Here is a 26168-nt window from a genome sequence, read left to right on the forward strand (position 1 = left end):
CTGGCTGCTGATTGGCTAAATAAAAGTGATGACCCATTGGTCATCTCATTAGAACCGCATATTCTGTTTCGGAACTGTGGGGTATCTGCCCCTCCGGGTGAGAGAGAGCATCTGTCTGAAAGAAATCACCCGTTTTAACAATCCATTCTCAAAATTACGAAACACATCGCGTCCCGTATCAGTCCAATATGCAACACGGCTTTTAGTGTCCAATTACGGGATGATTTAACGTATTTTATTTGACAACCCTAGTCTGCAACGAAATTAGGGAAGTTCCGCTGGACTTTAACGTCGTTAAATTTAGGGCACCTTCAAAAGCGTTCAGTGATCACCAGCTCCTAACTCTCCGATATGAAGCTTTGGCGGCGTTTTGTTCGAAATTCCACATTAAATGCTGCGTAAATGCGTCTCCGTTTAAGTTGTCCCCCACGTCCTAAAACAACAGTGCCACCCAGCGGTGCCTTGTTCCCCTGCTGGCCACATTTGTGGATCAGGCTGCATTTGTCTGTGGAGCGGGTGAAATGCGAAAGGAAAGTCTCAAAATCCAAAAACCCATGAGAGGAAATGAATAAATGCACGTCACGGAAAACACGAATGACTTGATCCACAAACGCAGTGTCTACAATTTACAAATGCATTTTAAATTCAAGACTTCGATTTTACAAATATTTGCGATGTAAATTTAAACAAATGTGTTTATGTTCGCATAAAAGTGTGATATATCTATGAAAACCAAAAACGTGTATCTGAATGTAACTGTATTCGTACAAATTGCAGACTGTGAGACACAGATTGGGATGCATTTATTTGTAAAGAATGAAACACATTTGTGAGTTGTGTTTAACTTGTGGATTAACATTTACACATTTGTAATTGAGTACACATTTGTACACATTTTTGAGACTAACCTCTCTCCATACACCACCCCATGTACTGACATATACGTCTCTCGTTATAGTTAGCCATTAAAAAATGTGTATATATATATATATAGTGATGTATGAAACTTTATATTTTAAATTAACTTAAGAACCTTAGTTATCGTCCACATGGAAACATTGGATGCACAATTAAAAGAAATTCAGAATTGCAATGGGTGTGAACAATGAACATAAAAACACTGAGGACAAATTTCTAAAATCACATTTAATTGGCTCGAGAGCAAGAAATGACAAATGTCAAAATAAAAAAAACCTTGTGACAAATAAGGCAAATATATTTATCAAATAAAATGAATCCCTTTTAAAAAGCAACAAAGAATAATGATTTGCATTGCACTGCTGAGCACAGGATATGTAGCATTTTTTGTCAGAAACAAAATATGGGGCTTTTGACTGGTGCAGTGGTGTAAACATTGTCCGTATCATCAGGACAGTGCGAGTTCAATCCTTGGTGATGACTCTGCCATTTGAGTCTGGGAATCTTATCTGTTCAGTGATGTTAAAGTAGTTTAGCTGCAGTTCCAAAAGAAGCAGCCTTTTTTGGCGTCACATCTCAAAGAAAGCACATGATAACCTCCACTTCATTGCCTCCAATGTGTAGGAGGGGGGAGAATCAACAGCAGGTAGAATTGGCAAAGAATAATTGTTTAGAATATATGGTAAAAGCTTATGGATAAACAAGAATTTAAAAAACTTAATTTTCAATACTCAACTGCCCAAAAACACTCCTTCTATAATAACGGTGCTAAAACAGAAAAGTAAACTTGAAGGCTGCTTAAAAACAGATATTAAAGACCAAAACTGTTACAATAGTTAAAGGAATCTGCTCTTGAATATTCCTTTGACTGTTCTAACTAATAAGGCGTCCTTTATAAATCATTAACCATAAAAACATTATACGCAAAACGCAAGTATTCAAACATACTGAATTATGTTGTGTATGTCATTACAGTTAAAAGTTGTAAGTTCTAGCTTTAACTGGCGTAGAAGTGTACTGCATTTCTTCACTTGCAAAATGTGTCCTGCCCACTCTTCCAGTGTGTGAAGTAAACCACTGTGGCAGGCCTGAAGATACTCTGATTTATTCTAGAGGCCATTCTTCTTGCTGGAAAACCAGCTCAACAGCCTCCTGTACATCGTGAACCACAAAGGAGGGCTGGGTCAGACTAGGGTCAAAACGAAAGTCCCGGTGGCCATGGAAGATTCTTTGTTCTGTAACAGTATGGTCAGGGGGCAGGTCCTGCTGGTCTCTGTTGTAGACACCAGTGCAGACCAGGATGGAACTGCAACTTTCTGGCAGACGGTGCTCATAAGAGCCCCCAACCATTACCTTACCTGAGTTTTTAGCATCATCAACAGTTTCAAACTGAATATCAGTTGCTACCTGACCAGCTGAGCCTCTCTGAGCCTGCACCTGAGCCCTGGCATGCCGCATCGACTGCAAGTAGCGGTTATACAGGTTTGCACCGTAGATATCAGCCATTGGGTTGTCCCTGTATGAGACAGGTCTGTGTTAGATACATTCAACACAGAAGGCCTACAAATTCCAGCGTAAACCAAAAAATAATAGATAAAAAACAGCAGCAGAATTAGGCATAGCTCACCCAATTGCATAAAGTCTCCTGACAGATTCGGTCCAGCCCAGACTCTCTGCCTGTTGTCTGATCAGCAGCTCAGCGTAGTTGTATGTTATCACACTGGGCTTCCCAATCAGAGCCTCATACTGCAGATCATAACCTGTGATCTTCTTATAGAGGCTCTCCAGACAGACAAGGAACATTCCATGACCAAATCTGAAATATAACATGGGTACAAAGTGTTTTTAATGCAAAGCATTGAATAGTTCCTTCTTCTGGTGCAATACCTAACATGTGAAACAGAATGTGAGTGAATTCCATGAGGTTCTCGTTTCTCAAAATAATCTGCAAAAGGTTATACCATGAGTATTACAATTAATAAAGAATATTACGACCAATATGAGTGTTAGTTGCAATATGGGGGCATTATATCTATATTTTTTTCTATCATGAACACAGTAGCCATGGTTGTTAATTAAAAATAAATAAATATATAAACTGACCGAGGATTCTTTGCTTCTGCCATCCACAGCAGATCCATATTGCAGGCCAGCACAGGTATATGTGGGTAACACATCGATGTTAGAGGGTTCCCTGGCCTTCCATTAGTCAGGAGTACATCCACAATCAGCTGTAGATTAGTCTCCCACCTGATTGGCTCACCAAAGAGAACGACAGCTGAAAATAAAAGTATTTAGTAAAACCACATGGAGTAGCACAAAAATGCAACAACACATAATAGAGGAGGAAAAAAGGACAGGTTCAGTGTATTACCTTCAATTGGTGGCAATTCCTTAGAAGAAGGAACCTAAAATATTGTTATTTTAATTAATATTTTATCATAAGAACATGTTGAAATTATTTAAAAATACCTAGATTCTTAAAATTTAGATTTTCATTTCCAGTCTTGAAAAATAAAATTATTATTTTCAATGTTGAAACCTAACTCACCACATCTTTGGGTCTTCGATGGTGATCCACTACATCCAGAAGAGGGTATACCTCTCGCAGCATATCTATGGTGATTACATTTTGAAAACCCAAACTAGAGATTACTTTATTAAGGAAAAGCAATGGCAAAACTTTCCGAAATTTATTCTGCATTTTCTGACCCTCAGTGATTAGATTTTTTGAACTGTACGTTGCATACAAATTAAACATGTAAAAGGAAATGTACATATGAAATGCACAAATGGATTGGTAGAATATCAACAGATCATTTTTGGAATTCCTCCGTATTATTATATTTTAAAATCATCTGTTTATCTAGTTAACGTTTTACTTTTATTAGCTTACTAACAGTTAAATACTTCAGTCTGTTGTGCACTATTTTTCAAAATCACAGTACAATCAATGATTAATGATTCTTTGCAAACTGTAAAAACAAAACATACATTTAGCATTTAACCAGCTATGTGAACAGTAGTTTAGTAGAACTGACTAGAAGTTTAGTAGAAGGAAATTTCAGATAAGTGAAAATAACCTGAAGATTTAAGGATACTTGTGTGCAACTTCCAAGACTGGCCCCTGTCCAGACACTAACACACACATATTATGGAACTGATGAAAAACCCGCAATGGACTGTGGGACAGCATGACCTGGTCTGGGGATACCTTAAGAGGGGGAGGGGGGAGAGAGTTCATAACTACAAGATAAAAACATAGTTTTTACAAATGAATAACAATGCAAATATAGGTAATTGGTGTAACTAACTAAAAGATCTACCTCCACTTCAAGAAGATGTGATAATTGCTCAGCTTTGATCTGCCGGACACAGTTCCCTGCGTTGGTCACAAAAACCACAGGGACTTTATACTTTCCATTTCCATCAACCAGTTTCCTGAAGCACTGCTTTGCTGCTGGAATGGGAGTTTTTCCACGGACCAGGACTCCATCAATATCAAAGAGTAGACCGAAAGAATTGGTTCCAGACTGGGGAGGATTCAAGAAACAGATCTTTAAAAACAGGCCAGTGTTTTAAGATGGAAAACAAGCTGATGGTGTAAGAGGAACAATAAAAATAATGCATATGATTTTCATGACAAGATAAACAAGAGCTATTTGTTTAAGGGTCATAATCTTTAATCAATACCTTATGGAGGGGGGAAAAAGTCAACAACAGCAAAACACTATAGCAGGGGCGTCCAAGTTTTCTTAAGAGACCAAAGTGCAATGTTTGTGGTGGGCAACAAGGGCCAAAAAGGCAAATTAACATACAAATGAATGGCTTATATTTTTAAAGTACATGGTCCTCTTGAGTGAGGGTTGGGGTTGAGGTAACTTAAGGCCACACACAGGTCTGATCTACAGGAAAAATACACCAATGTCATTGTTTAAATTAAAAAATAAAATTAATTGTAGAGAACATTTTAAAATTAAGTTGTAGTATATCTTCTAGTAGTTGCAGGCAGCAGCTAGTGTATCACAGTACATTAAAATAAAGGTAAATTATTACAGAAAGTTCTGCAGCAGTCTTCTTATAGATTATTATAGTTTTTAATCTTCATTTGCCGGTATAGATTGGTACATATAAAAGAGATAAGTGACATGAAACAGCCCTCACTGGATGAGATGTTTTATTTGAACCGTGTAATTTAAAAAAAAAATTAATTCTCGAATAGCAACATTTTAACGTTACGGTCTGCACAGGGAATTAACTCACACTTACACTGCTCAGGCGGCGAGGTTGCGTTGAAAGTGTCAAAGAGCTTTTGCTGAAACTCAGAGCTCTCCATCCGAGTCTGAGGAGGTTAAACCTGGGAATAAACTCCGCCATCCCTTCGCTGTGGAGTAAGTGACACGGCCGTTTTCCGCACTCTGGCCTGAGAGAGACCCTTCTTCATACAGTAATTTGATCTCCCTGCTGCTCTGTCAACAAGCGCTAGCTCACAAACATCTCAGTGGAAAGAGAAACTTCTCTTAAAAACATCAACACATTTACCGTACTTCTAGAAACCCAAGGGACTACCCGGGTCCACGTATTAGTTCTCCTTGATCATACAAAACATGGTATTAAAAGAGTTCACCCTTAATATAGAAGAGTCAAATAAACTAACAAAGGTCTTCCGCCGGCCGGCCGGGCTGACTGGCTCAGAGTTGGAGGGTCCCATACTGACTGAGTGAAGCCCAAACGGCTCCATTCTCCCTGAGTAGTGCACTATGAAGGGCAAAAAGTAATGGCTTCAACGCTCAGAATGTGCACTGTACGTCGGGATTGGTTATAGTCTTTAGACATAGGCTGCAAGTCTCCCCTACCCACACGTAGAGCACTTAGAGTATATAGTTTCAGGACCAGTGTAGTGCACTAAGAAGGGAGCATGGAGTCTTCTGAGACACACCCGAGTTAGGTTTCGCTTCGATGACGCCTCCAGAGCAACACCTTCCGGATTACACCAAGCCAACCGAGTCAAACAAAACACGAGTTCGAGTCCAGATTAAGGTGAGTTAATAATTATTTTACATCTTACACAAAACTGCTGCAGGCAGATGGTAACAGACAAGTTTAGATTAAACGTTTAATGTCAGAATGTCAGTTTGTGTCCTTTAGTACGAACTCGTTACCGTTACTCTCGGTCTGTGACCGAACCTTACTGAGAGTTTCTCTAAATCCTCATCGTTTCTGTCGGTCTGACTGACTCTTATGTGCCCCGACTGAACTGAGGGTTTGTCAGGCTCCTCTTAGTCACACTGCTCGCTATTTTGTGTTGTTTATTAACTGCTGGCTCGTCCCAGCTGCAGTTCTCTGTTGTGTTCAAATTTCCCTCCGTCGCTGTGGAGCGACCTCCTCACCCCCTCTAGTGGAAATCAAGTGTTTAACATGCGTGTGTTGTAGTTATAAGCATTTAATGAGCGATGTAATCCGGCAACACAATGGCAGAGTATTGCCACTTTGGAATTGCAGTGTTAGCCCTCTCCAGGGTGTATTCCCGCCTTGATTCCAGGTCGGCTCTGGACCCACCGCGACCCTGAACTGGATAAGCGTTTACAGATAATGAATGAATGAATGAATTGCAGTGTTACAAAAATAGTTTCAAAGGGGCAAAGTTATACAGCCAGGATTTTTTTACACCATAAACCTAAAGAACCAATCTTATCAGTCCTATAATTGTTGGTTATAGATTTTTTAAGTGTTTTTTTTTTACCTGTCACATGCCAACTTATTAAAAATCAGAAAAATTAAATATGTACACACTGTGTGCTGAAAATGTGCTCAAATATGGTTATATTATATTTTTTCCATACCATAACGACATTACATGTGTGTTATCTGTTTCTAGATTGTTTAGCTAGTTAGATTAACATTTAGAAACGTTGTAGGATTTCCCCCAGCCACCAGGAACATCAAATACAGATCTAATTTTAGGTCTATTTCATATATTGTACTGCATTAATGGTATACATTAAACTGGCTAATAATCATATTTATCTCCATTTTCAAGGGCAATAAACTGTGATGGACTCTCCTCCCCAGCGTGCCAAAGATGGGTAAGTCTTCCATTGTCTTCAACCCTAAGATGGTACTGCTTTGAGTGATTTAAGTATTTCAGAAATATTAAGTCAGATATCAAATACGCCTTTTCACTTTCTTTGTTTACAAGTTGTGTATACCCATAAATGATTATATACTTTAGAAAAGTGGTTCTTAAACTGGTATATAAAGCAAAAAGAGGTTATATGCAAAATGAAAATATAACAGTTTTCTGGACATAGACCAAGGCTAGAGAGAGACATGAGCAATTTGGAGTTTATTACAAAATGGGCAAAGCAGAAATGTGGAAAAAAGGCAAAAAAGCAGAGACCAAGCAAAACAACACAAAGAGACATACTCCTGAACCAAGAAGGCAAAATCCAGAGGCAAAAATAGAAAGAAACAAAGTAAGAATTCTGTACAGGTGAAGACAAAAATAGAGGTAATACTCTCAGCTGAAGGGGAAACGTGGCTACATCATTAGATCCCCAAAACACAGTTTATAACTACAAGCGCCGCACCTCCTTGACCTGTTTTTACCAGTGCCAAGAATCTGTGAGCACCTGCTCCAAACCTCCTCCATGTTGTTTTCACCTAGATTTGAGCACATAATTCATAAATATTAAATTGGCCTCATCTCTCTTATTATTATTATTATTATTATTATTATTTTGTTTGTTCTCATGAATGTATCATTTTGTTTAATACATTCAGTTTAGGCCCAGTTATTTGTTTAATTGTTAGTAATTATTTTAGAATAATTGTTCCAGAACAGAGTAAGAACCAGGGGAGCATGTGTTTCAGTGATAAGACTCATAGGTGGTACTTGGAGGTTTTGTTTTGATAAGGGGTAGTACTTTGTCTCAAACGTTTGAGAACCACTGTTTTAGAAAATTGAACATGTCAGTTCCATCACTGCATTTTCTACAGTACCGAAAGAAAAGCTGTGTGCCTGTGAACCTCATAACATCCACAGACAGAAATACCATAGTTATGTTCATTGATTCTGACTTTTGAGAAGAACGATGGAGAGTCAATGTTAAGATATTATAAGTTCAATACATTAAACGTTGTTTGTTTAAAAAAAAAAAAAAAGGACAGATTTTCCTTGCTCATTTAATGGTACACAGTGAAACAATTTGAAGTGTATTTACCAAGTTGTCTGGGGTAGGAATAGACTGTCTGGGCAGAGCCATTGTATTTGTAATGTAGTTCAGGACTATATCATGTATTCTTTTTCATATATTTATATATTGTATATTTAAGGCTTTTAAGTGTTGCCTCCCTTCAACAATTAAGCATCATGCATATGCAGACTCAATTCAATAAGTTACACTGATAAAATCACATTTTTTTTTATTAATTCAGGTTTTAGGTGCGTGTTTGTGTTCAATCCTCTTCTCAAAAAGTTGGAGTATTCTATATAACGCAGTCACTAAAATCTGTGATATGACAATCAAGTTGTCTTTTCATAAAGGTTAAGGAGGATAAACAAGTCACAGATTCTTGTTTTTATTGTATTTAAAAAAAAAAAGGGCTCTTATCTCCTCTCCCTTTTTCTTTAATCTACTCTGTGGATTAGCTGTGAGAGGAAGCAGGAGGCAGACACCCCTCTGCCACCCATCTCTGAGCGTCTGGCTTATCTGCGTCCATCTCGTGAACTGCTGCAGTTCTACAGGCAGAAAGTGGCCCAGTTCGATGGAGAACATGATGACCTGCTGCAGCTCCTAGAAAAGTACAAGAGCACTACAGAGGACCAGGTAGACCAGGAAAGACACGACAAACACTTCTTTTTTGCACTGTGTGTTAAAAAGAGATGTAGATATGCTACGACTTATATGTGGATTGTTAGCAGTTTTTGAACTGTAAAATTTAGTGAGTGTGTGTTTGTGCCTGTAACAGCACAAGCTGCAGTGGGAGGTTCGTCAGCGTGAAGAGGAGATAGCAGAGCTGCAGAAGGCTCTGAGTGACATGCAGGTCTACCTTTTCCAGGAGAGAGAGCAGGCACTCCGCCTTTATGCAGAGAATGACCGACTTAAGATCAAGTGAGACTTTTCTGTTTTCGTCAGTCAGAGATACAGCAGATGTGTTTAATGGTCAGTAAATAAAGTGGACTCACTTGTCAAAATGTAAGCTTAATCTATGTCTAAGAAAATGGCCAGAGTGGAATTAAACAGAGCATCATGTTTCTCTCATGACTGCGTATATCGTAATGTAACCTGCGTGAATGATTTAGAATTGTAACCTGTTGTATTGCTTTCCAGAGAGCTAGAAGATCGAAAGAAAATTCAGCACCTTTTAGCCCTTGTGGGACCAGATGCAGGTGAAATCACCTATTTTCACAGAGAACCTCCACACATGGTAAGTAAACATTATTAATGTTATTATTATTATAGTCAGAGTCCTTATTTTCTAAAATGAATATATGGCAACATTAATATTACATAGATCCTGCTTACTTCTAACATTTTCTTAGGTCACTGTTCCTCAGAAGAAGCTCCAACCAAGGACTCAGGAGTATGGAAAAGTATCAAAACCAAAATCTGGAACAGCTAAAGGTTTGTGTTCCTCGGAGTGTGTTTTAGATCCTCATAGGAGGATTCATAAGCTAAGCAAACCATCTCCTTCAGGTCTGCAAAAGCATGAGTTCACAGATCAGATTCTGAATCAAGGGCTCCTTAAATCCTACTGCAAATCCATGAAGTGATGTACTTATCCCTTCCAATCAGCTTATCAGTTGGGATTAATGTAGTCTGGGCTTTAGCAATTTCCTTAGTTCAGCATTTTGCTTTGTTGTTATTCAGAAGGAAGCAAGAGGATGTCCAAGGATGGAGGAAATGCCGCAAATTCAGAGCAGTACAAGAAAGATAACCAGACATTACTGTTACAGGTGTGTATAAGGATCTCTTAAAGGTAACCGAAGACAACTCTACAAACATCAGTTCAAATAAAATTGGATATATAACAAAAAGTTATTATGACACTCACAAGTCTCACTGTATTTTCTGTTAAAATAACTTTATTAACCTCTTATTTATTGTCAATAGAAGCTGAGCAACAATATGGTTCTCAATATGGTTATTGTTGTATAGTGTGGGGTATAATACATTACACATATTCACAGGGCGCAAAATGTTTAAAGAATAGTGATCTTAACGCAGTCTTGAAAAATGGTTTTGAAAGGTTTGCTAACATTATAGGACAAGATATTTTTCCAGGCATTATTTGCATGTTGTGTTTATGTTTGTCAGGTGGAGGCGCTACAAGCACAGCTGGAGGAGCAGACCCGACTGGCCAAAGAGCAGGTGGAGTCTCTGCTGGAGGACAGGCGAATTCACGCAGAGGAGCAACAGGTCCAGCATCAGAGAGACGAGGAGAGAATAACTGCTCTCACTGAAAAGTAGCTCCTCCTTTTCTGAAATCTAATTCTGCTCACACTATCTGCTACAGACATGTTCTTGAATAAGTGATTGTGATGTTTCTTTGGCATTGAAAACACGTACGAAAATGTATGTAACTAGACCAGTACAGAATATTTTAGTCCCACTTTTTCTCCTATTTAGACTCCATCGCACACAGAACCTGCTCTATGAGAGTACTAGAGATTTTCTACAGCTCAAGTTTGAAAGTCGAGGATGTGAGAAGAGCTGGATGGTGGAGAAGGACAGGCTGCTCAGAGAGCTGGACTCCTGCCAGGAAAGGCTAAGAGAATCACACAAATTTTCAGATCCTCCAGGACCTTCTGTAGCCCCCTTGGTCCTCACCCAGTCAGCCCCAGAGAGCAGCCAGATGCATCGAGAGGAGATTAAGGTAAGATCAGTGAATGCGCTAATTGCGTCCTGTCCTCTCCTGTCCTAACATGACTGAAATTCTCTGTAAGTCATGGAACTTTGGAACTGGCCACTCTTTCCACTCTGTAATCATTGTCGGAGATCAGAGTGTACTCATTCTGTGACCTCCAGAAATGGATGTTCCCCAACTTCGGCACCTTCATTCTGAAGGCCAATCACAATCAGGGACATCTGCAAAACCAGTGTGTTGGAGGGGAATGAAGGAGCACAGTCATGAGTGAAGATGAAGTATAGAACAGGGCTCAATATACATCTTTGTGGTGTGCCTGTATTCAATATAATAATGGAGTACCAAGCCCAGTTTTACCATTTGAGGCATTATTTGTGTATCTGTTGGTAGCTGGTGTGTGTCCAGAAAGCTAGGGACGGGACACTCCTGCGATGGAGGACCAGTATTTCAAAGCACTTCATTATTGTTGTTGTGAAGGCAAATGGGTGATAGGTATTGAGATTGATAATGTTTGTTTTCTTCGTCACTGGCATTACAGTTGGCAGACTTCAAGCACTTAGGGACTGTTGCCAGAGACAGACTGAAGATTCCTGTAAATACCTCTGCTAGCTGTTCAGCACAGTCGTTAAGTACCTGTCCATCATGTGTGCTCAGTGTGAGAACCTGATCATTTTTGGTGTCCAGAGATCACATGTTTCCTGTTTTAAAGCAATTGAAGAAGCTTTTGAGGTCATTGACCTGTGTGATGTCACTGTGGGGGCAGACAGGTTTGCTCCTGTAGCCAGTGATACACTTGAATCTTTGCCACATGCTCCTGGTGTCACCTCAGTAGAAGTGATCTTCAGCACATTCTCTGCAAATGTCTTTAGCCTGTTTTATAGGATTTTTCAGGATTGACCTGGCAATCTGGTAAGTTGTGGTGTCCCCAGATTTAAAGGCATGCTGTTTAAACATTACATACATCTTTGTACAGGGTTCTGGTCTGGAAACATGTTGATTTTCCTGCCACTGTCACATTATCAACAAAGTTGTTGACATAGAAGAGCACAGTGACCGTGTAATCTTCCAGGTCCATCTGCAGGTCAAATGTAGCCTGTTGTGCAAACAGGTACCAGTTAGCATGGTGAAAGAAGTCCTGGAGTCATATTTTGACACATGTTTGACCATAGATGGACCAATATAAATGATCCATATTGACTTTTTCCGTACTGAACTTTTACATTGACTTCACACACAAAAAAAAAGGATAGGCTTTTTAGGATATATGTCAAGTATGGAACGTGGTAACAAAGCTGCTGTCAGTGTCTGACCACATATATTTTTCCTGTAGGCACTACAAGAAGAGCTAAAGCAAGCCCATAAATTGGCAGACATGTACAGAGAGCAGTGTGTTGGTCTAGAGACAGATCTGGCACAAATTCGAGAGGAAGGAGATGTAGGCCGAGAAATCTTCAAGGTAAACTGATCTGAAAACCTGCCTCACTCAAGACAGTTGCCTCTTATTAACGTTGGGCATTACAGGTAATTCAAGTGATAATCATGATATCTGCATAATTTGTGTCTGTAGGAGCGCTCTGACAAAATAGCCAAGCGTCTTCAATTAATGACTCAGCGTTATGAGGCTCTCGAAAAGAGACGTGCAATGGAGGTGGAGGGCTTCAAGACTGACATCAAACACCTGCGACAGAAACTTAAAGATGTGGAAAAACAACTCTTTAAGGTGCTTAACCCACTTGCATTAAAGCAGCTCACATAAAGACAAAAGCTATTAAATATATTAAATTAAGAAGGAATTAAATTTTTTTTTTTGCTTTAAGAAAACAGATTTAAAAAAATTAATAATATTGGTATTGTTCTATTAATTAAAATACTAGTAATATTATTTTCCATGGCCTCTCCTAACAATGAAATGAAAGTTTGAAACATAATTACAAGAAAATCTTAGATATTTTCAGGTTCTTTGGAATTTTGTCTGTATGTATACAGTGCTTTAGAACCCATGCATGAGAGGGGAAAGTCATTTTTATCATTAATAATGTAAAATAATAATACCGATAACCCATGCCATACATAATTTGAAGTTCAATTATTTTTTTTTTATATTAGGTGACTCTCAATGTGGGACCAGATCAAGACTTGGCCGTCCTGCATGAAGTCCGACAATCAAATGCTCGCACCAAGAAAATCCAGGGGGAACTAAAAACCTTAAAAGCAAAGATATATGGACTGGAGAATGAATTGAGATTCAGCTGATGTCTGAAGTGTGGAGAGCTTCCAAATTTCTCAGGCCTTTAACAAGCAACGCATACTAAATTCCAAACTATAAGTTATGCTTCATTAAGGATGACTGTTCTGTAATTTATATCCGTTGTAGTGATGGCCCTCTGCCCAATTTCTACTGCATAATGTCTTCATTTCACACAGAGGACCAGAGATTAAACATAAGGTGCATTAGTTTTAGACCATTCATATAGTGCTTAGGTTGAAATGCTAGCAGTATTAGCATTGGTATAAGATTTTGACATTGTATTTTTTATTTAAATGTGATTGTATATATTTGTTTCTATGATGGATGATTTTAATTAAAGCTGATTTTAATTAAAACTGTGTGTTTAGGTCAATACACCCAGTTAAACTTTTTTCTTCCCATCGATGTTTAGTGCTTTCTGCAGTCATGTCATTGGAAACTCAAATGCCTTTCAGAATGGGTCACAAATGTCTGCTAGGGACGTTTCTAGACTTACATGTCTACAAAAGTGCACATGTAGTTTGACCACATGCAGGAGAAACATCTCTCTTACTAGCTAATATTCTTGTCTCTGAACAGTGTCCATGGTGTCATGGTCCAGTGTACATGCAGCCGAACTCAAAACGAAGCTGTATGTCGGTGCTTTAAAGCCATCAGCAGAAGAGGTATTGATGACAACATCGTGCTTCCCAGTTACCTATTAGTTTATACTCATTTGTAATTTAGTTTGACAGCCGTTAAGCCCCACCTCATGCCATACTTTGTAACATCCAAACAGCTGATTGTACAGTTAAAATGTAATAAGAACACAGACTTGCAAAAACAATGCCATTCCTTTAATTGAGGTTTTCCATCAATATAATATTTCAGCTCTTTAAACATGACAATACTGAAATGCTTTGAATGGCCACAAATATGGGACACAAAAAGCACACTCATTAAACATCTGTACCACACAATGCAGTTTGCTAGAATTAGCTTGGACTTGGTTTATCCACAGAGACCTGGAAAGGTCATATTTTAGTTTCAATTCTCAATTGCAATTCAAGTATTACACATTTAACGAAAAAAAAAAGAGAAGAAAAAAATCCCCAGATTGAGCTTCATCATTGCAAATAAAGTCGAAAAAAGTCATATACAGCCCACAAGGATTTTTTCTTCTTTGCACCAGAGCACATAATGTACCATTGATATTACTTGGCAATAACTGTCATGGTACCAAATCCAATACTTAGATTTTATCCTTAAATAAAATGCATCTATTACAAAACAAAATGACACTAATGAATATAAACTCAGACATTTAAGATATTTAGTTAAAATAACTAAGCTGTAACTTAGAAATGTAGCAGCAAAAGGGATTGTTTAAGCTGCACTCTGCACATACCCATTTATCACAAAACCATTATGGCTTCCACCCCTGGTAATGGAAAAAAAAAATGTTAAACATTTAATTTTGCTCCTGAGTATCTGAGGTACAAAGTGCTTTGTCAGTCCTAGACAAAAATAATAAAATCATTGGAGTGGTAGTGTTTAGGCTTTGGCCTTTTTTCTGTGACAGAGTGGTAGAGTAATGCACAGTTCTTCCTGAAGGCTTATTGCAGTCACATCTGTGTAACTGCCTCAAATCCTTTTATTTGCCTTATTCTTCAGTCTGACAGTCTCTCATTCTTCTTGTTGTCTCATGATTAATTTCATGCACCATCCCTGTCTTTTCCACATATAAGAATTGCCTATACTTTGCAAAATGCAGAAATGTGTTATTTTCAAGTCTCATTTCTGCTGCAAGTTCAAATCCTGCATCTGGATTTCATCTATAAAGAGTGTTTCTATAAAACGCACTATAAAAATAACTTTAAATATCCCTACAAGATGATCAGACTTTACAGTTTATCTAATACAACTCCTCTTCTCCTCTCTATACATAAATACACCAATCCATTGTGATCACTTCCTCTGTAATAATGTAAAATCAACAACAATACTATCATATCCACAATAGCCTCCATTTTTAGAAAGGTTTCATTTATCGTTATTATGCTAAGCCCTAATAATTCATGTTTCATGTTTGTTTTCTTTCTCTCCCTCTCCTCCTCTGTTTGGTTGATTGATTGTTTCAGATTGATGTTAATAAGTGATGTTCCATCTCTCCTGACCCTCTCCTATTAAGATGTCTTTCCATCCATCAGCAGTCATGCTTCACTTATTTCATTTGGCTTGTCTCCACAACATTACTCACCAATAGGCAGACAAAACCTTTTTTCATTTTGATGTTTTCAGTTAGATTTAAATATTATTGACTAAACTTACATGTTAAAAAAGGTGCAACAATAAACTATTTAATGTGCAAACAAATTTCAGTGAATGCAACTTTATATCTTCCATTTACTACTTCTCTAACTCTAAGCAGGGTATATTGGTTTGTCTACCCTTTTGTTTTAGCTTTTTGGGTTGTTTTATTTATTTTTTTTTAAATAGTTGAGAAGTCATTTTGTAAATTCTTTCTTAATTTTTGATAGGTTTGGTGGAGTTTTTTTTTTAATTTTCCCTTAAAATTCCCTTATTCAAAACTTTTTTGCAAATTTAAAACCATACAATTTTGAGATGTCTGATCTTAAAATGTGGTGAATAAATTATAGAACTTACTATTCTGTATTGTGGTCTGGCAGCTGAATAGTTTGTCTCTCGCTGACTTTTACACCTTAGACTTAAGAGACATAATTACTGGACTGTTCTAGTGTATACTGGTTCTAATCTCAGATCATATAGTTCTTCTTGAGAACCTCCAGGTACTGTTGTGTAGCTCTAGTCAAAGGGTCCTGCTGCTCCAGATTCAGATTTAAATTCAGATTCTTCTGAGAGCCACAGGCAGACCCCACTGGAGACATCCGTGCAGAATCACCATCCAGCTCTGCTGCAGCTGTGAGGATGACACAAATTAAAATGAAATTCAGACATCTGATGTTATTTAATTGAAGATTCTTATTTCACAGCACTGTACATCAGTAAAAGGACTCACCACAGTCCAACTCCTTTGATATGTTCTTTTCCAGTTCTGCCTGCATCTAGATGGAGGCAAAATAAACAAAACCTATCAGTACTGCATGCTAATTTTTCTAAAAAGCACAGCTTAGGATGACATGAAGGCACCTTCCACTTTTAAATAATAGTCCAAGTCTTAATGCCCCTAAATCACATGTTTTAAGAAATGTTTTCATGAATTCTTTGGCAAATTCCAACCAAGTGTTCAGCTTATGTTAGGCTTGTACCAAAATTCAAATTAGAACAATAATCTTTATACACCTCATGACATATAAGAACACAAAGCTTCAAGCACATCATTATGGAATGAGTGGAATTGGAATGAGTTAATTTAGTAATAAAACACATGGTCGCTATCCAATGAAAAACATCAAAAATTTTGTGGATTTTTAATTAACCAAATTATTTGAAAACAGCACACTGTGTGAATGATGGTCCATGATGGATGGACCAACAGAAATGCTGCAAAATTACTGAATAAAATATGTTTACAATGACTTCCATTGAAAGTTAAGATTGTTTCCTTCTCCTGTAAATATATTATTTTGGCGATACATGTTTTTCACTGGACGATGGCGATATATTAAATGCATTTGCATTGCTATATGCATTTTTTTCTAAATAAAAAAAAAAGAAGAAAAAAAATTACTGTGTTTACTAATTCTATGGTTACTAAGTCCTGTAGTATTAAACGCACACCTTGATATAGCTTTAAACATGATTTGTAACCCTACAGCATGGTCTGCTTTGATTTAAATGGCCCATATCCCACAATCTGTAAATTATGTATTGTAATTATTTGTTTTATTATGGGTTTAATTAATAATGTTGGAGTAGATTCCTGTAAATTCTTAAATTAAAAATTTTACATGAGCATTTCAAAAAATTCTTTACAATAATTCCTTACTGAGTTCCTAAGAGAGTTTCCTTACTGTGCTCCTAAGAATGACACATGTAACTGTTCCCTGTATTGCAGCTCTGTCAAAAAGTAGTCCAAATACACGGTCTTATTATGTCCTATTAAGTAAATGGTACAACAAATTTACCAAAACTTTAATACTACTAAATTCTCTTCAATACAAAAGTGAGGAATATTTTTCCTTTTCCATTTTATGGGCCCTTGAATATCAAACTTATTTGAGACTGTGCAATAACATTCTGTTTGGGCAGGTAACTCAAAGGATTAGTTAGTGAGAAAATATTATTCTCCAGTGAACTACACACAACTACACACCTGCTTATGTATCAGGCTGAAGAGAGGAGAGGTGAGAGACAGACTTTTGAGCTAGGAGCTGAAGGAGAGCAAGAAACAGAAGAAGTTATATGTGCACAGTCTCTACAAGAAACTCAGGAAACAAGGAAATGACAGAAAAAGAGGTAGAAAATGTTATAAAGTGAAAAGGTATAGATTTAGTTGCAGATGTTGAAAGCTGTGGGTGCCTTCTTTTTTGAAGTGTGGAGATGACTAAATATATACTTGGCTGTTGTCATGATGCTATGAGAATGCTTCAAAATGGTGAATGTAGTTCCAACACCCGTTTAACACTAACTCAAACCTACTGTAGCTCACCTTCGCCAGATAGGCTTCTACACGACTGCTCTGAGGATCTCCCACAGACCCAAGCAGAGGGGACCCTAAGCCCAGGCTCCTGTTGAGGGGTCCCAACGAGGCCCCATACGCTCCCGCAGAGCCTAGAGAGGCTGCATCCAATGCAGGTCCAGCCAGGCTGCCATTCATTATGCTGCTAGTGAGCAAAGACTTGCTACGCTGCCTTTCGCTGAGTAATTTAGCATTGGCCTCTGCTAGCCGTTCATTAGACCTAAGGGGAAAAAGATGAGGGAAAATATTAATACAGATGATTTGGACTTATTAATTTCAGGTTCTGTGTTTTCTGCATTTTACCGGACTTGAGTAAGAGGGGGGCAAGGAACTGTCCTGTGTGTATGTGTTTGTTCTGTGTGTGTTTACAACCCCTCTGAGTCAGAGAAAAGGCAACATCTTTAGGTTTTACTTTTTGTGTGTCTCGCTAGGAAAATAAGTATTAGATGCACCAGTAAATATATTTCTCAGTAAATTTATTTCTGATGGAGCTGTTGGCATGAAATATTCACCAGATGTTGATAACAATCCAAGTAATCCACAAATACAAAAAAATTTAAACAAATAAGTACATTTTTAGTAAAATTTAATAAAGAGGAATGACACAGAGGAAAATTATTAAAACAGGCTTACGGAAATATATTTTTATACTTAGTAGAAGACTTGGTTGACAATGACAGCTTCAAGGTGCCTTCTGTATGGAGAAATTAGTTGCACGAATAGTTCAGGTGTGATTTTGGCCCATTCTTCCATCCATTTCCATCCTTGACAGGGCTGTTCTAGCAGGTTTATTCTCTTTCTCTGAAAGTACTAAACAGTTTCCTTGGCTGTGTTTTTTTTGGATCAATGACTTGCTGAAACGTACACCCTCATTTAAATTTTCAGCATTCTGGTAAATGGCAGCATATTCCTATCAAGAATGTCTCAGTACATTTCTCCATTTATAGGGACAGGACTGCTTTCTTAATACTGACAGACTTCAGGTGTTTTTTGGAATTCCATGGCTTTTTGCAACTTATTTCTTCATATGTCCAATACCCTTTCCCTGTGTCATTCCACATTGTTACACATAACCTAATTTATGGACTTATTTCTTTTGACTTTATTGTATGTGGGGATTACTTGATTTGTTACCAACATCTGGTGAAAATGTAATGTCAACAGCCCCATCAGATATATATTTACTGAGAAGAATGTTGATGCGGTCAATACTTTTTAAGTAGGAGATTACAAATTTTTAATGGGTAATTCTGGAAAAGGAAAATATTAATATGGAAAAACCCTATGGCTGAATGTACAAATGTGTGTTAAGTGTACACTGACACATTTTAAAAAGACACTTTATTTGAAACATTCAGAAGTTAATAAGGGAGACTTACTACTGTTGTCAAACAGAAGAACATTTTCTGAAATTTTCAATATTCAGCTCTTGTTGCAGACACTTGCTTTTGAGTCTCACCTGTCCAGCTTGGCAGCCAGGCTTTTTCTGAGTCTCAGCTCCTCTGTGTACAGCTGTTTGTAACGGTCAAGCTCAGTGCGGCTGGAGTCTCTCTGAACAAGGCTGTCCTGCTGGTTACTGCGCACACGGCCAAGTTCTCCTTCCAGCTCCTTAATGCGTTGTTCCAGCTGAACTTTCTGACTGGCCTCGTTAGCTGCCTTTATCTGCTCCAGAGCCTCCTGAGATGCTGCCTGTGTCTGTAGACAACCAACAACAGGCTGCAATTGGCACTGATTTTGTATTTTATAAATTGATCATTCATTCATTTTCTGTAAGTGCATTATCCAGTTCAGCGTTGTGGTGGGTCTGAAATCACTAGCAGAAACACACCCTGTATAGGCGTAAGTCCGTCACAAGGCATCACCCACTCCCATATTCACTGACACATACGGACACTCTTGAATAGCCAATCTACCATCCCCAACTTAAGGAGGGAATGGAATACACAGCCCCTAGCTGTTGCATCACTGTGCCATCCTTAAGTGATAATTTAATTAATTAATTAAATTAGTGGGATTTTACTGGGCTATAACAGTCATAATTATGCTACTGCAGTCAGAAATTACAAATAGTTTAACAATTATTTTATCATCACTTTAAATCTGTGGTCTTCTTTTGACATGCTTTACAGTAAAAGTGCACAGTCCACCTCAAAATCTAGCCATGATTTCAACAGTTGAATCTCTTGCAAACAGTGCATAGCAGGTTTAACATCATAACACATTTGTCACTTCTCAGTAAAAGTTTTCCCTTTGCCTCTACCTGTAGAAAAAGATTGACTTCCTCCAGTTTGTGGCGTATCTCCTGTCTTGCTCTCTCCTCAGTTTCTCTGCGATACTGCTCAGCCTGGCTCTGGTCCATGAGCCCAGCCTCTACTTGTCTGCGGAGGCCTGTCAGCTCATCCTCTAGTTGTCGCTTGCTGCGCTCCAGACGCTCGTTGCTACGACTCAGGCTTTTCAGGGAGCTAAGCTGCTCCTTCAGCTTCCTGTTTACCTCCTCCAGCCGAGAGCAGCGTGATGCCTCCCTCTCCAACTCCATCTGCAGCTCATCCACCTGTGGAAAATGAAGGTGAAAGATGGTATTTAAAATGAGCAGAAGAAGCAGACCATTTCGTTAGGAAAACAAGGTGATGCAGAAAGAGATTGTAAGGGAAACAGGAACGAGAAAAAAAGAGATTCCAAGACTGAACAGCCTAAGAAAAAATGATGCAATAATGTTACAAAATAATATCTTGTGTTAAACTGATATATCCTTTACAATTTAAAAAAAAATTATTTAACTCACAGCTATTACAAGATCTTTGAATATAAGAGATGTTGTGCAGACTGAAACATACTTTTGTCTTCATCCTGCTGATGGCTCCCTCTGCCTCACTATGTCTGTGTCCCAGTTCTCCTCCTCTCAGACTGCCCAGAGGAGAACCCAGCTCTCCTCCATCCTGTTCCCGCAGCTTCTTCTTAGCAGTCTTTACCAAGGTTCGCAACCTAACACAGACACACACAAACACACATATACTCATATTCATTTAATCTATTAACACATAGACATGCACAGTACAAATACATATACACATAAAATCAATATAAAAGGCATAACAACAGTTGTCATATGGTCCAACTAATATATATACACAGAATTATATATATATATATAAATATAAAAAATGTGTAGTTATTGCCAAAAGTATTTGTTGGTCTCCCTTCGCATGCATATGAACTTTGAGTTGAGTGACATCCTATTCTTAATCATAAGGTTTAATAGATTGTCGGCCCAAGCTTCACAGCTATAACAGCTGCAATCCTTGTGGGAAAGTTTTCCACAAGTTTTAGGCGTGTGTTTATGGGAATTTTTGACCATTCTTCCAGAAGTGCATGTTTAATTCATCCCAAAGGTGTTTTATCAGAATGCCAGTCATGTACTTCCTCACTAAACTCGCTCATCCATGTCTTTATGGACATTGCTTTGTGCAGTGGTGCACAGTCATGTTGGAACATGAATGAGCCATCTCCACACTGTTCCCATAAAGTTGGGAGCATGAAATTTTCCAAAATGTCTTGGTATGCATTAAGCTAAGTTTTCCTTTCACTGGAGCTAAAGGGCCAAGCCCAACTCCTGAAAAACTCCACACCATAATTTCCACTCCACCTAACATTACACTTGGAACAATGCAGTTAGATAAGTACAGTTTACCAGGTAACCACCAAACCTAGACTAATCCATAGGATTGCCAAATGGAGAAGCATGATTCATTACTCCAGTTACTCTAGAGTCCAGTGATGACATGCTTTACACCATGGCAGCTGACACTTTGCACTGCATTTGGTAAAGTAAGGCTTAGATGCAGCTGCTTAGCCATGGCAACCCACTCCATGAAGCTTTCTATGCACTGTTCTTGAACTAATCTGAAAGCCACATGAAGTTTGGAGGTCTGTAGCAATTGACTTTGAATTTGGCAACCTCTGTGCAATATAGGCCTCAGCCTCCACTGATCCCACTCTTTCATTTTACATGGCCTACCACATGGTAGCCGAGTTTCTGTCACTCCCAATTACTTCCACTTTGTTATAATATCACTAACAGTTGACCGTGGAATATTTAGTAGCAAGGAAATTTCATGACTGGACTTGTCACACAGGTGGCATCTGATCACGGTATAATGTTGGAATTCACTGAGATTCTGAGGGTCACCATTTCTTTCACAAATGTTTGTTGAAGCAGTCTGCATGCCTAGGTGTTTTCTACACCTGTGGCCATGTAAGTGAGTGGAACACCTGAATTCAATTATTTATATGGGTGAGTAAATACTTTTGGCAATGTAGAGTACATGTTCACAGTTAATGTGCCATTAAATTTTATACAAATTATAAAATAAGTGTCTTAATGTCATATATAACTCACCAAAGCACAGCACTAACCACCTAGTGCATGTAATACACCACCATGCAGGCAGGGGCTACATACTCAAACACATCTATAGCTGAGTCTTTCAGCACGGCAGCATTGGGCAGAAGGAATTAAAGTGTCACCTGTACATTTCTTTTTGTAGCTCTGTGTTTCTCTTCATTTCCTGGTCTAGCCGAGAATCCAAAGATTTCTTTTGCTCTGCCATCTTCTTGGCTTTCTTTTTCTCCAGCTCCATCTGATGTATAAATAGAGCAATATGGTTAGATGTTAATAAATGTTTCAATGATAATAAAATGTTATAAAAAACAAAATGTAGAACAGAATATTACAAGTTTCTGTAATATGGTGAAAGGATTTACATACATAGCATGGGAAGTTTGTTGTTCAGAGGTGTAAAAGTGTTTAGAGATCCATCCACTCAAACAATGAGTCCAAAACATTTAGCTAAAGCATGACAAGAAAGCACTTAACAAATGTTAGTCACCTGGTTAGTGAGCTCTCCTTTCTCCTTCTCTAGTTCTGCAAGTCTAAGTCCAATCCGTGACCGACTTTTTAGCTCTTCCTCCCACAGAGCCTGTGAATCCTGGGCATTGTGGGATAACATACTCTGTTTCTGCACCTAAGAGAAGGACCAGAATCTGTCAAATGTAAGATGTTTCTAATAGCAGAGTTTTTAAAAGCACACCATAAACACTAGTACATTGGTAATTTGAATATTTTATCTGAGTCACTCATAGATATTCTGTCCTGCATTGTCACAATCAAATTCAGGTTATATTTTTAAATTGTCCCTAGGGTGATGTCAAAATGATATTAAATTCATTTTCAGTGTATTTCTGGACTTTTCTAATGATGTTTACCTTCTGTACCTAACCAGGCAAGCTCAAATCTGAAACTTGCTGAGGTCTGATGATTACCTCAGCGATAATAACAATCAGAAAAATAAAAATTATAATAATAGATAATAAGAATAAAAGAATAAAAGAAAATGTTAGATTTTCAACCATTCCTGGATGTTAAAATTAATTAATATTTTTGTCAATACTGACAGATATGTAGTCCTTTATTATATCTGTCAAAAGCAATTTTTTGTTTTTCCATACCTTATATATTTCACTACATCCTAAGGAGTCTATCTGTCCAACATCACGTAGAAGACATTATATTTCTTTGACTAGGCAAAAGGCCTAGGAAGGCACCTAAAACATCAAACAAACACTTGTCGAATAGAAGGAGAGGTAGAATAATCTGACCTCACGGCTGAGCTGATCCTCCAGAGTCATCTTACTGCTTTGCAGATTTGTAACCAAATCTTCTAATCGCAGTCGCACCTGTACAGTTCAAAAGAAAGAAGGTCATGGAAAACATGCAAGAGATTCCCACAGACTATGATATAAATAAAAACTTTGAAATCTCTAGACTGGCAACATGCTTCATGCAGATCTAAAAAATATATTTATGGCAAATCAAGAATATAGTGCATGTGAGATCCAAGAAAACGTTGCTACAGCAGGAGTAAAGTTCGTTTGACAGCAAGCTGAATCAAATGACACAAATTGAATTCACATAGAAATACCACCACCAAGAGAAGAAAAGTTCCATAAACAACCCAACAGAATATTCAAATGATAGAACACATTTTCCTAAAGGAATAAATTTGGTGTGAAGCACAGTAATAATATTTGTCATACAAGGAAAACTGGAAGGATACAAAACTGTACAATGAAAAACATGCATATAACAATTGCTGCTTCATACAATTATACAATGCAGTCTGTAACTGATTTCCAAGTATTTTTGTTGATTTGATTCTTTATTCAAGCACATTGAATCTGAAACTTAATACTGACTAAAAGTCAAAAAATGTTTAATTTAAGGCCAGATTAAACTGTAGTTTAATGAATGATCTCTAAATGATGTTTTTTGCCTAAGTTAGCTGTGCTTAAACTAGAAATGTTGAGATAATCAACTGTGTTTACAGCAATACAGTTCACTTGTTTTGCGAGTTTGACACAAGGTTTATTTGATCAATATTAGTCCAATCTGTGGTTTGTTCTATCAATGCATAACCTTAGTAATTTGAGTCTTTGGTTAATTTTCACTTGCCCCTGTTGCACAGTGGATCTGAAGTTGGAGAAGTTCACATTTATTTGTTTCAATATCCAATATATATCTGTTTAAAAAATGTATGGTTATAAAAAGTGATTAAGTGATTATTTGTGGCATTTAAAAATGTATGTTTGTTCGAAGCAAATAATACTGCTTAAAGTGTATCATTCTTTTCCTGTTTACAATCGATGCAGGGGGCAATGGATACATTGTATTGTTAAACCACACAAACAACTTTTTGTTATGGCTTCATTTCAAATACAATGAGCTGGAATGTAAAACTAAAATAAAAGATTTATTATCTCACCACCATGTTTGATCATATGTATGGGTTTGGGTTGAATCTGGATAATCCAGAATACATAAATGCAATCATTAACACACAACACACCCAGAAAATCTCATAATTAGCAAGGAATCAGTGAAAGAAGCTACAAGTATCACGGGTGCTAGAAAAGATACCAACCCCTCCTCCTGGTGATGCATTTGATTGCTGTGAAAAGAATACTTTTACAATCAGTCTACATATGCCGTTTAACACTCATTAATAAACAGACAAATTCCAATGTAACACTTCAGAAATGTTTTTTTTTCTCTAAATGATATTATTCAATATTTGCCAACACTATTGTGATGACAATGTCATCTAGCAATACTTTTATGGTTTTAAAGGAGCAATCAGCCATTTTCTCTATTAATTCTTCATTTAATGCTACAGCCATCATACTGACACCTAGTGGCCTGTATTATCAGAGATTCTGTAGAAAACCAATTTTAAACACAGCTGCCCCAATATCTAGTCCAGTCAGAATTACAAAGAAATCTTATACTTCAACTCATTTTGGGTGGTGTTTAACGGAAAAAAACAACAATAAATGCTTTTATAAATATTGCTTACTAATTTTAATGGTAAAAATGATCTTTGTAAACCTACAATGAGTACAGGATAATCCTACATCATAAAATTAACCAAACATATTCAAAAGACTTTGCATTGGGCTTTGATACTCACCATATTAGATTCTTGTACTTCTTTCTGAAGTGTTTCAATTCGGTTGGTCTGCTGTTTGGCAGCTGCTTCCAGTCTGGCGTTCTCAATCTCTAACCTGTGGGGTGATCGTAATCACATTAATCTCTCCCTGCCGGTGCCTCAGTCTCTGTACTACTTTACATAACATAGCCATCAAAAACATAAATGCTCAGGGATGAGATTTATAAAGCATCTTAGAACAAAGATTCTTAAGTGGTCTAGTAAGCATCACACTAGCATTGTACAAAACAATGCTAACCTAGCAAAAAGAAAAAAATAAATAAATATAAATAATATTTTGCTGCTGTACCTCTGCACTGTCTCCTCCAGCTGTTTAATAGTTTGGTTCGAGCTTACTGAAGCAGCTAGCACTTCTTGCAATTTCTGACCAGTGCTGATGACCTCTCGTTCCTTCTCATCCAGACTGCCTTTCAAACCATTGATGCGCCTCTCAGCCTGCATGTACTGCTCCTCTGTCTCTTGTAGCTGGAGGGATAAAAAAAGACAATAAACACAACACAGACTTCATCAAGTCTATGCGATCAGCACTCCATCAACTACTAAGCCCACAATTGACTTGCAAGCAGTGGTATCCACCAAGTGACTACTTAACCAACAAAATAAGATTTTATTTAGTTTATGCTACCAGCATCATCTCTGGGAATTTTAAATATACTTGAAGATGCTGTAGGTACCTTTCCCCTGATTCTGTCCAAGTCTTTTTGATTGCGCACTTTCTCTTCCTCCAGGTCATTGCGGTAGCGGGTATTCACCTCCAGAGATGCCTCACACATAGACAGCTTCTTTAAAGAATCTGCCAGTTCCTGCTGCAGCTGCCTCAGAGAGCTCTGCCATGGAGATAACAATATATTACTTCACCTTTTATACATCTTCTCCAGATAGTAATAAAATGGTAAATTACCTTAAATAATTTTACTTGTTGCTGTTG

General features: G+C 37.7%; 3 protein-coding genes across 5 annotated transcripts in view; 1 reads left to right on the top strand and 2 right to left on the bottom strand.

Moving 5' to 3' along the window:
• Positions 1 to 783: 783 nt before the first annotated feature.
• hdhd5 (haloacid dehalogenase like hydrolase domain containing 5) lies at positions 784 to 6301 on the bottom strand. Its single transcript, XM_066669503.1, has 8 exons — positions 5188 to 6301; positions 4245 to 4451; positions 4020 to 4132; positions 3470 to 3563; positions 3293 to 3326; positions 3022 to 3196; positions 2546 to 2734; positions 784 to 2434 (listed from the first exon to the last, which is right to left on the bottom strand). The coding sequence occupies exons 1-8, from the start codon at positions 5293 to 5295 to the stop codon at positions 2023 to 2025; spliced, it is 1332 nt and encodes a 443-aa protein (XP_066525600.1). The 5' UTR covers positions 5296 to 6301; the 3' UTR covers positions 784 to 2022.
• Positions 5836 to 13354, top strand: ccdc77 (coiled-coil domain containing 77). 3 transcript variants are annotated; one of them, XM_066669500.1, is made up of 12 exons: positions 5836 to 5958; positions 6959 to 7004; positions 8570 to 8747; positions 8890 to 9032; positions 9252 to 9348; positions 9464 to 9545; positions 9792 to 9877; positions 10239 to 10387; positions 10551 to 10797; positions 12119 to 12244; positions 12356 to 12508; positions 12895 to 13354. In XM_066669500.1, the coding sequence occupies exons 2-12, from the start codon at positions 6973 to 6975 to the stop codon at positions 13039 to 13041; spliced, it is 1440 nt and encodes a 479-aa protein (XP_066525597.1). In that variant the 5' UTR covers positions 5836 to 5958; positions 6959 to 6972; the 3' UTR covers positions 13042 to 13354. The 3 variants fall into 3 exon arrangements, with proteins under 3 accessions (XP_066525597.1, XP_066525598.1, XP_066525599.1); XM_066669501.1 differs by lacking the exon at positions 5836 to 5958 and adding an exon at positions 6070 to 6181; XM_066669502.1 differs by lacking the exon at positions 5836 to 5958 and adding an exon at positions 6407 to 6460.
• A 515-nt stretch (positions 13355 to 13869) lies between these two features.
• The window catches only part of si:ch211-272n13.3 (ankyrin repeat domain-containing protein 26), a 37861-nt gene continuing 25562 nt past the window's right edge, over positions 13870 to 26168 (bottom strand). Inside the window, exons 33-45 of the mRNA XM_066668487.1 lie at positions 25915 to 26067; positions 25530 to 25705; positions 25202 to 25295; positions 24656 to 24682; positions 23334 to 23411; positions 22565 to 22699; positions 22203 to 22315; positions 20513 to 20660; positions 19939 to 20229; positions 19138 to 19373; positions 17649 to 17898; positions 16056 to 16101; positions 13870 to 15956 (exon numbers count right to left, since the gene is read on the bottom strand). Coding sequence (XP_066524584.1) covers positions 15793 to 15956; positions 16056 to 16101; positions 17649 to 17898; positions 19138 to 19373; positions 19939 to 20229; positions 20513 to 20660; positions 22203 to 22315; positions 22565 to 22699; positions 23334 to 23411; positions 24656 to 24682; positions 25202 to 25295; positions 25530 to 25705; positions 25915 to 26067 — 1911 coding nt within the window. The 3' untranslated portion in view covers positions 13870 to 15792. The remainder of the gene's footprint in view (positions 15957 to 16055; positions 16102 to 17648; positions 17899 to 19137; positions 19374 to 19938; positions 20230 to 20512; positions 20661 to 22202; positions 22316 to 22564; positions 22700 to 23333; positions 23412 to 24655; positions 24683 to 25201; positions 25296 to 25529; positions 25706 to 25914; positions 26068 to 26168) is intronic.

The sequence above is a fragment of the Hoplias malabaricus genome, chromosome 4 (genome assembly GCF_029633855.1).
Source record: "Hoplias malabaricus isolate fHopMal1 chromosome 4, fHopMal1.hap1, whole genome shotgun sequence".
Taxonomy (NCBI): Eukaryota; Metazoa; Chordata; class Actinopteri; order Characiformes; family Erythrinidae; genus Hoplias; species Hoplias malabaricus.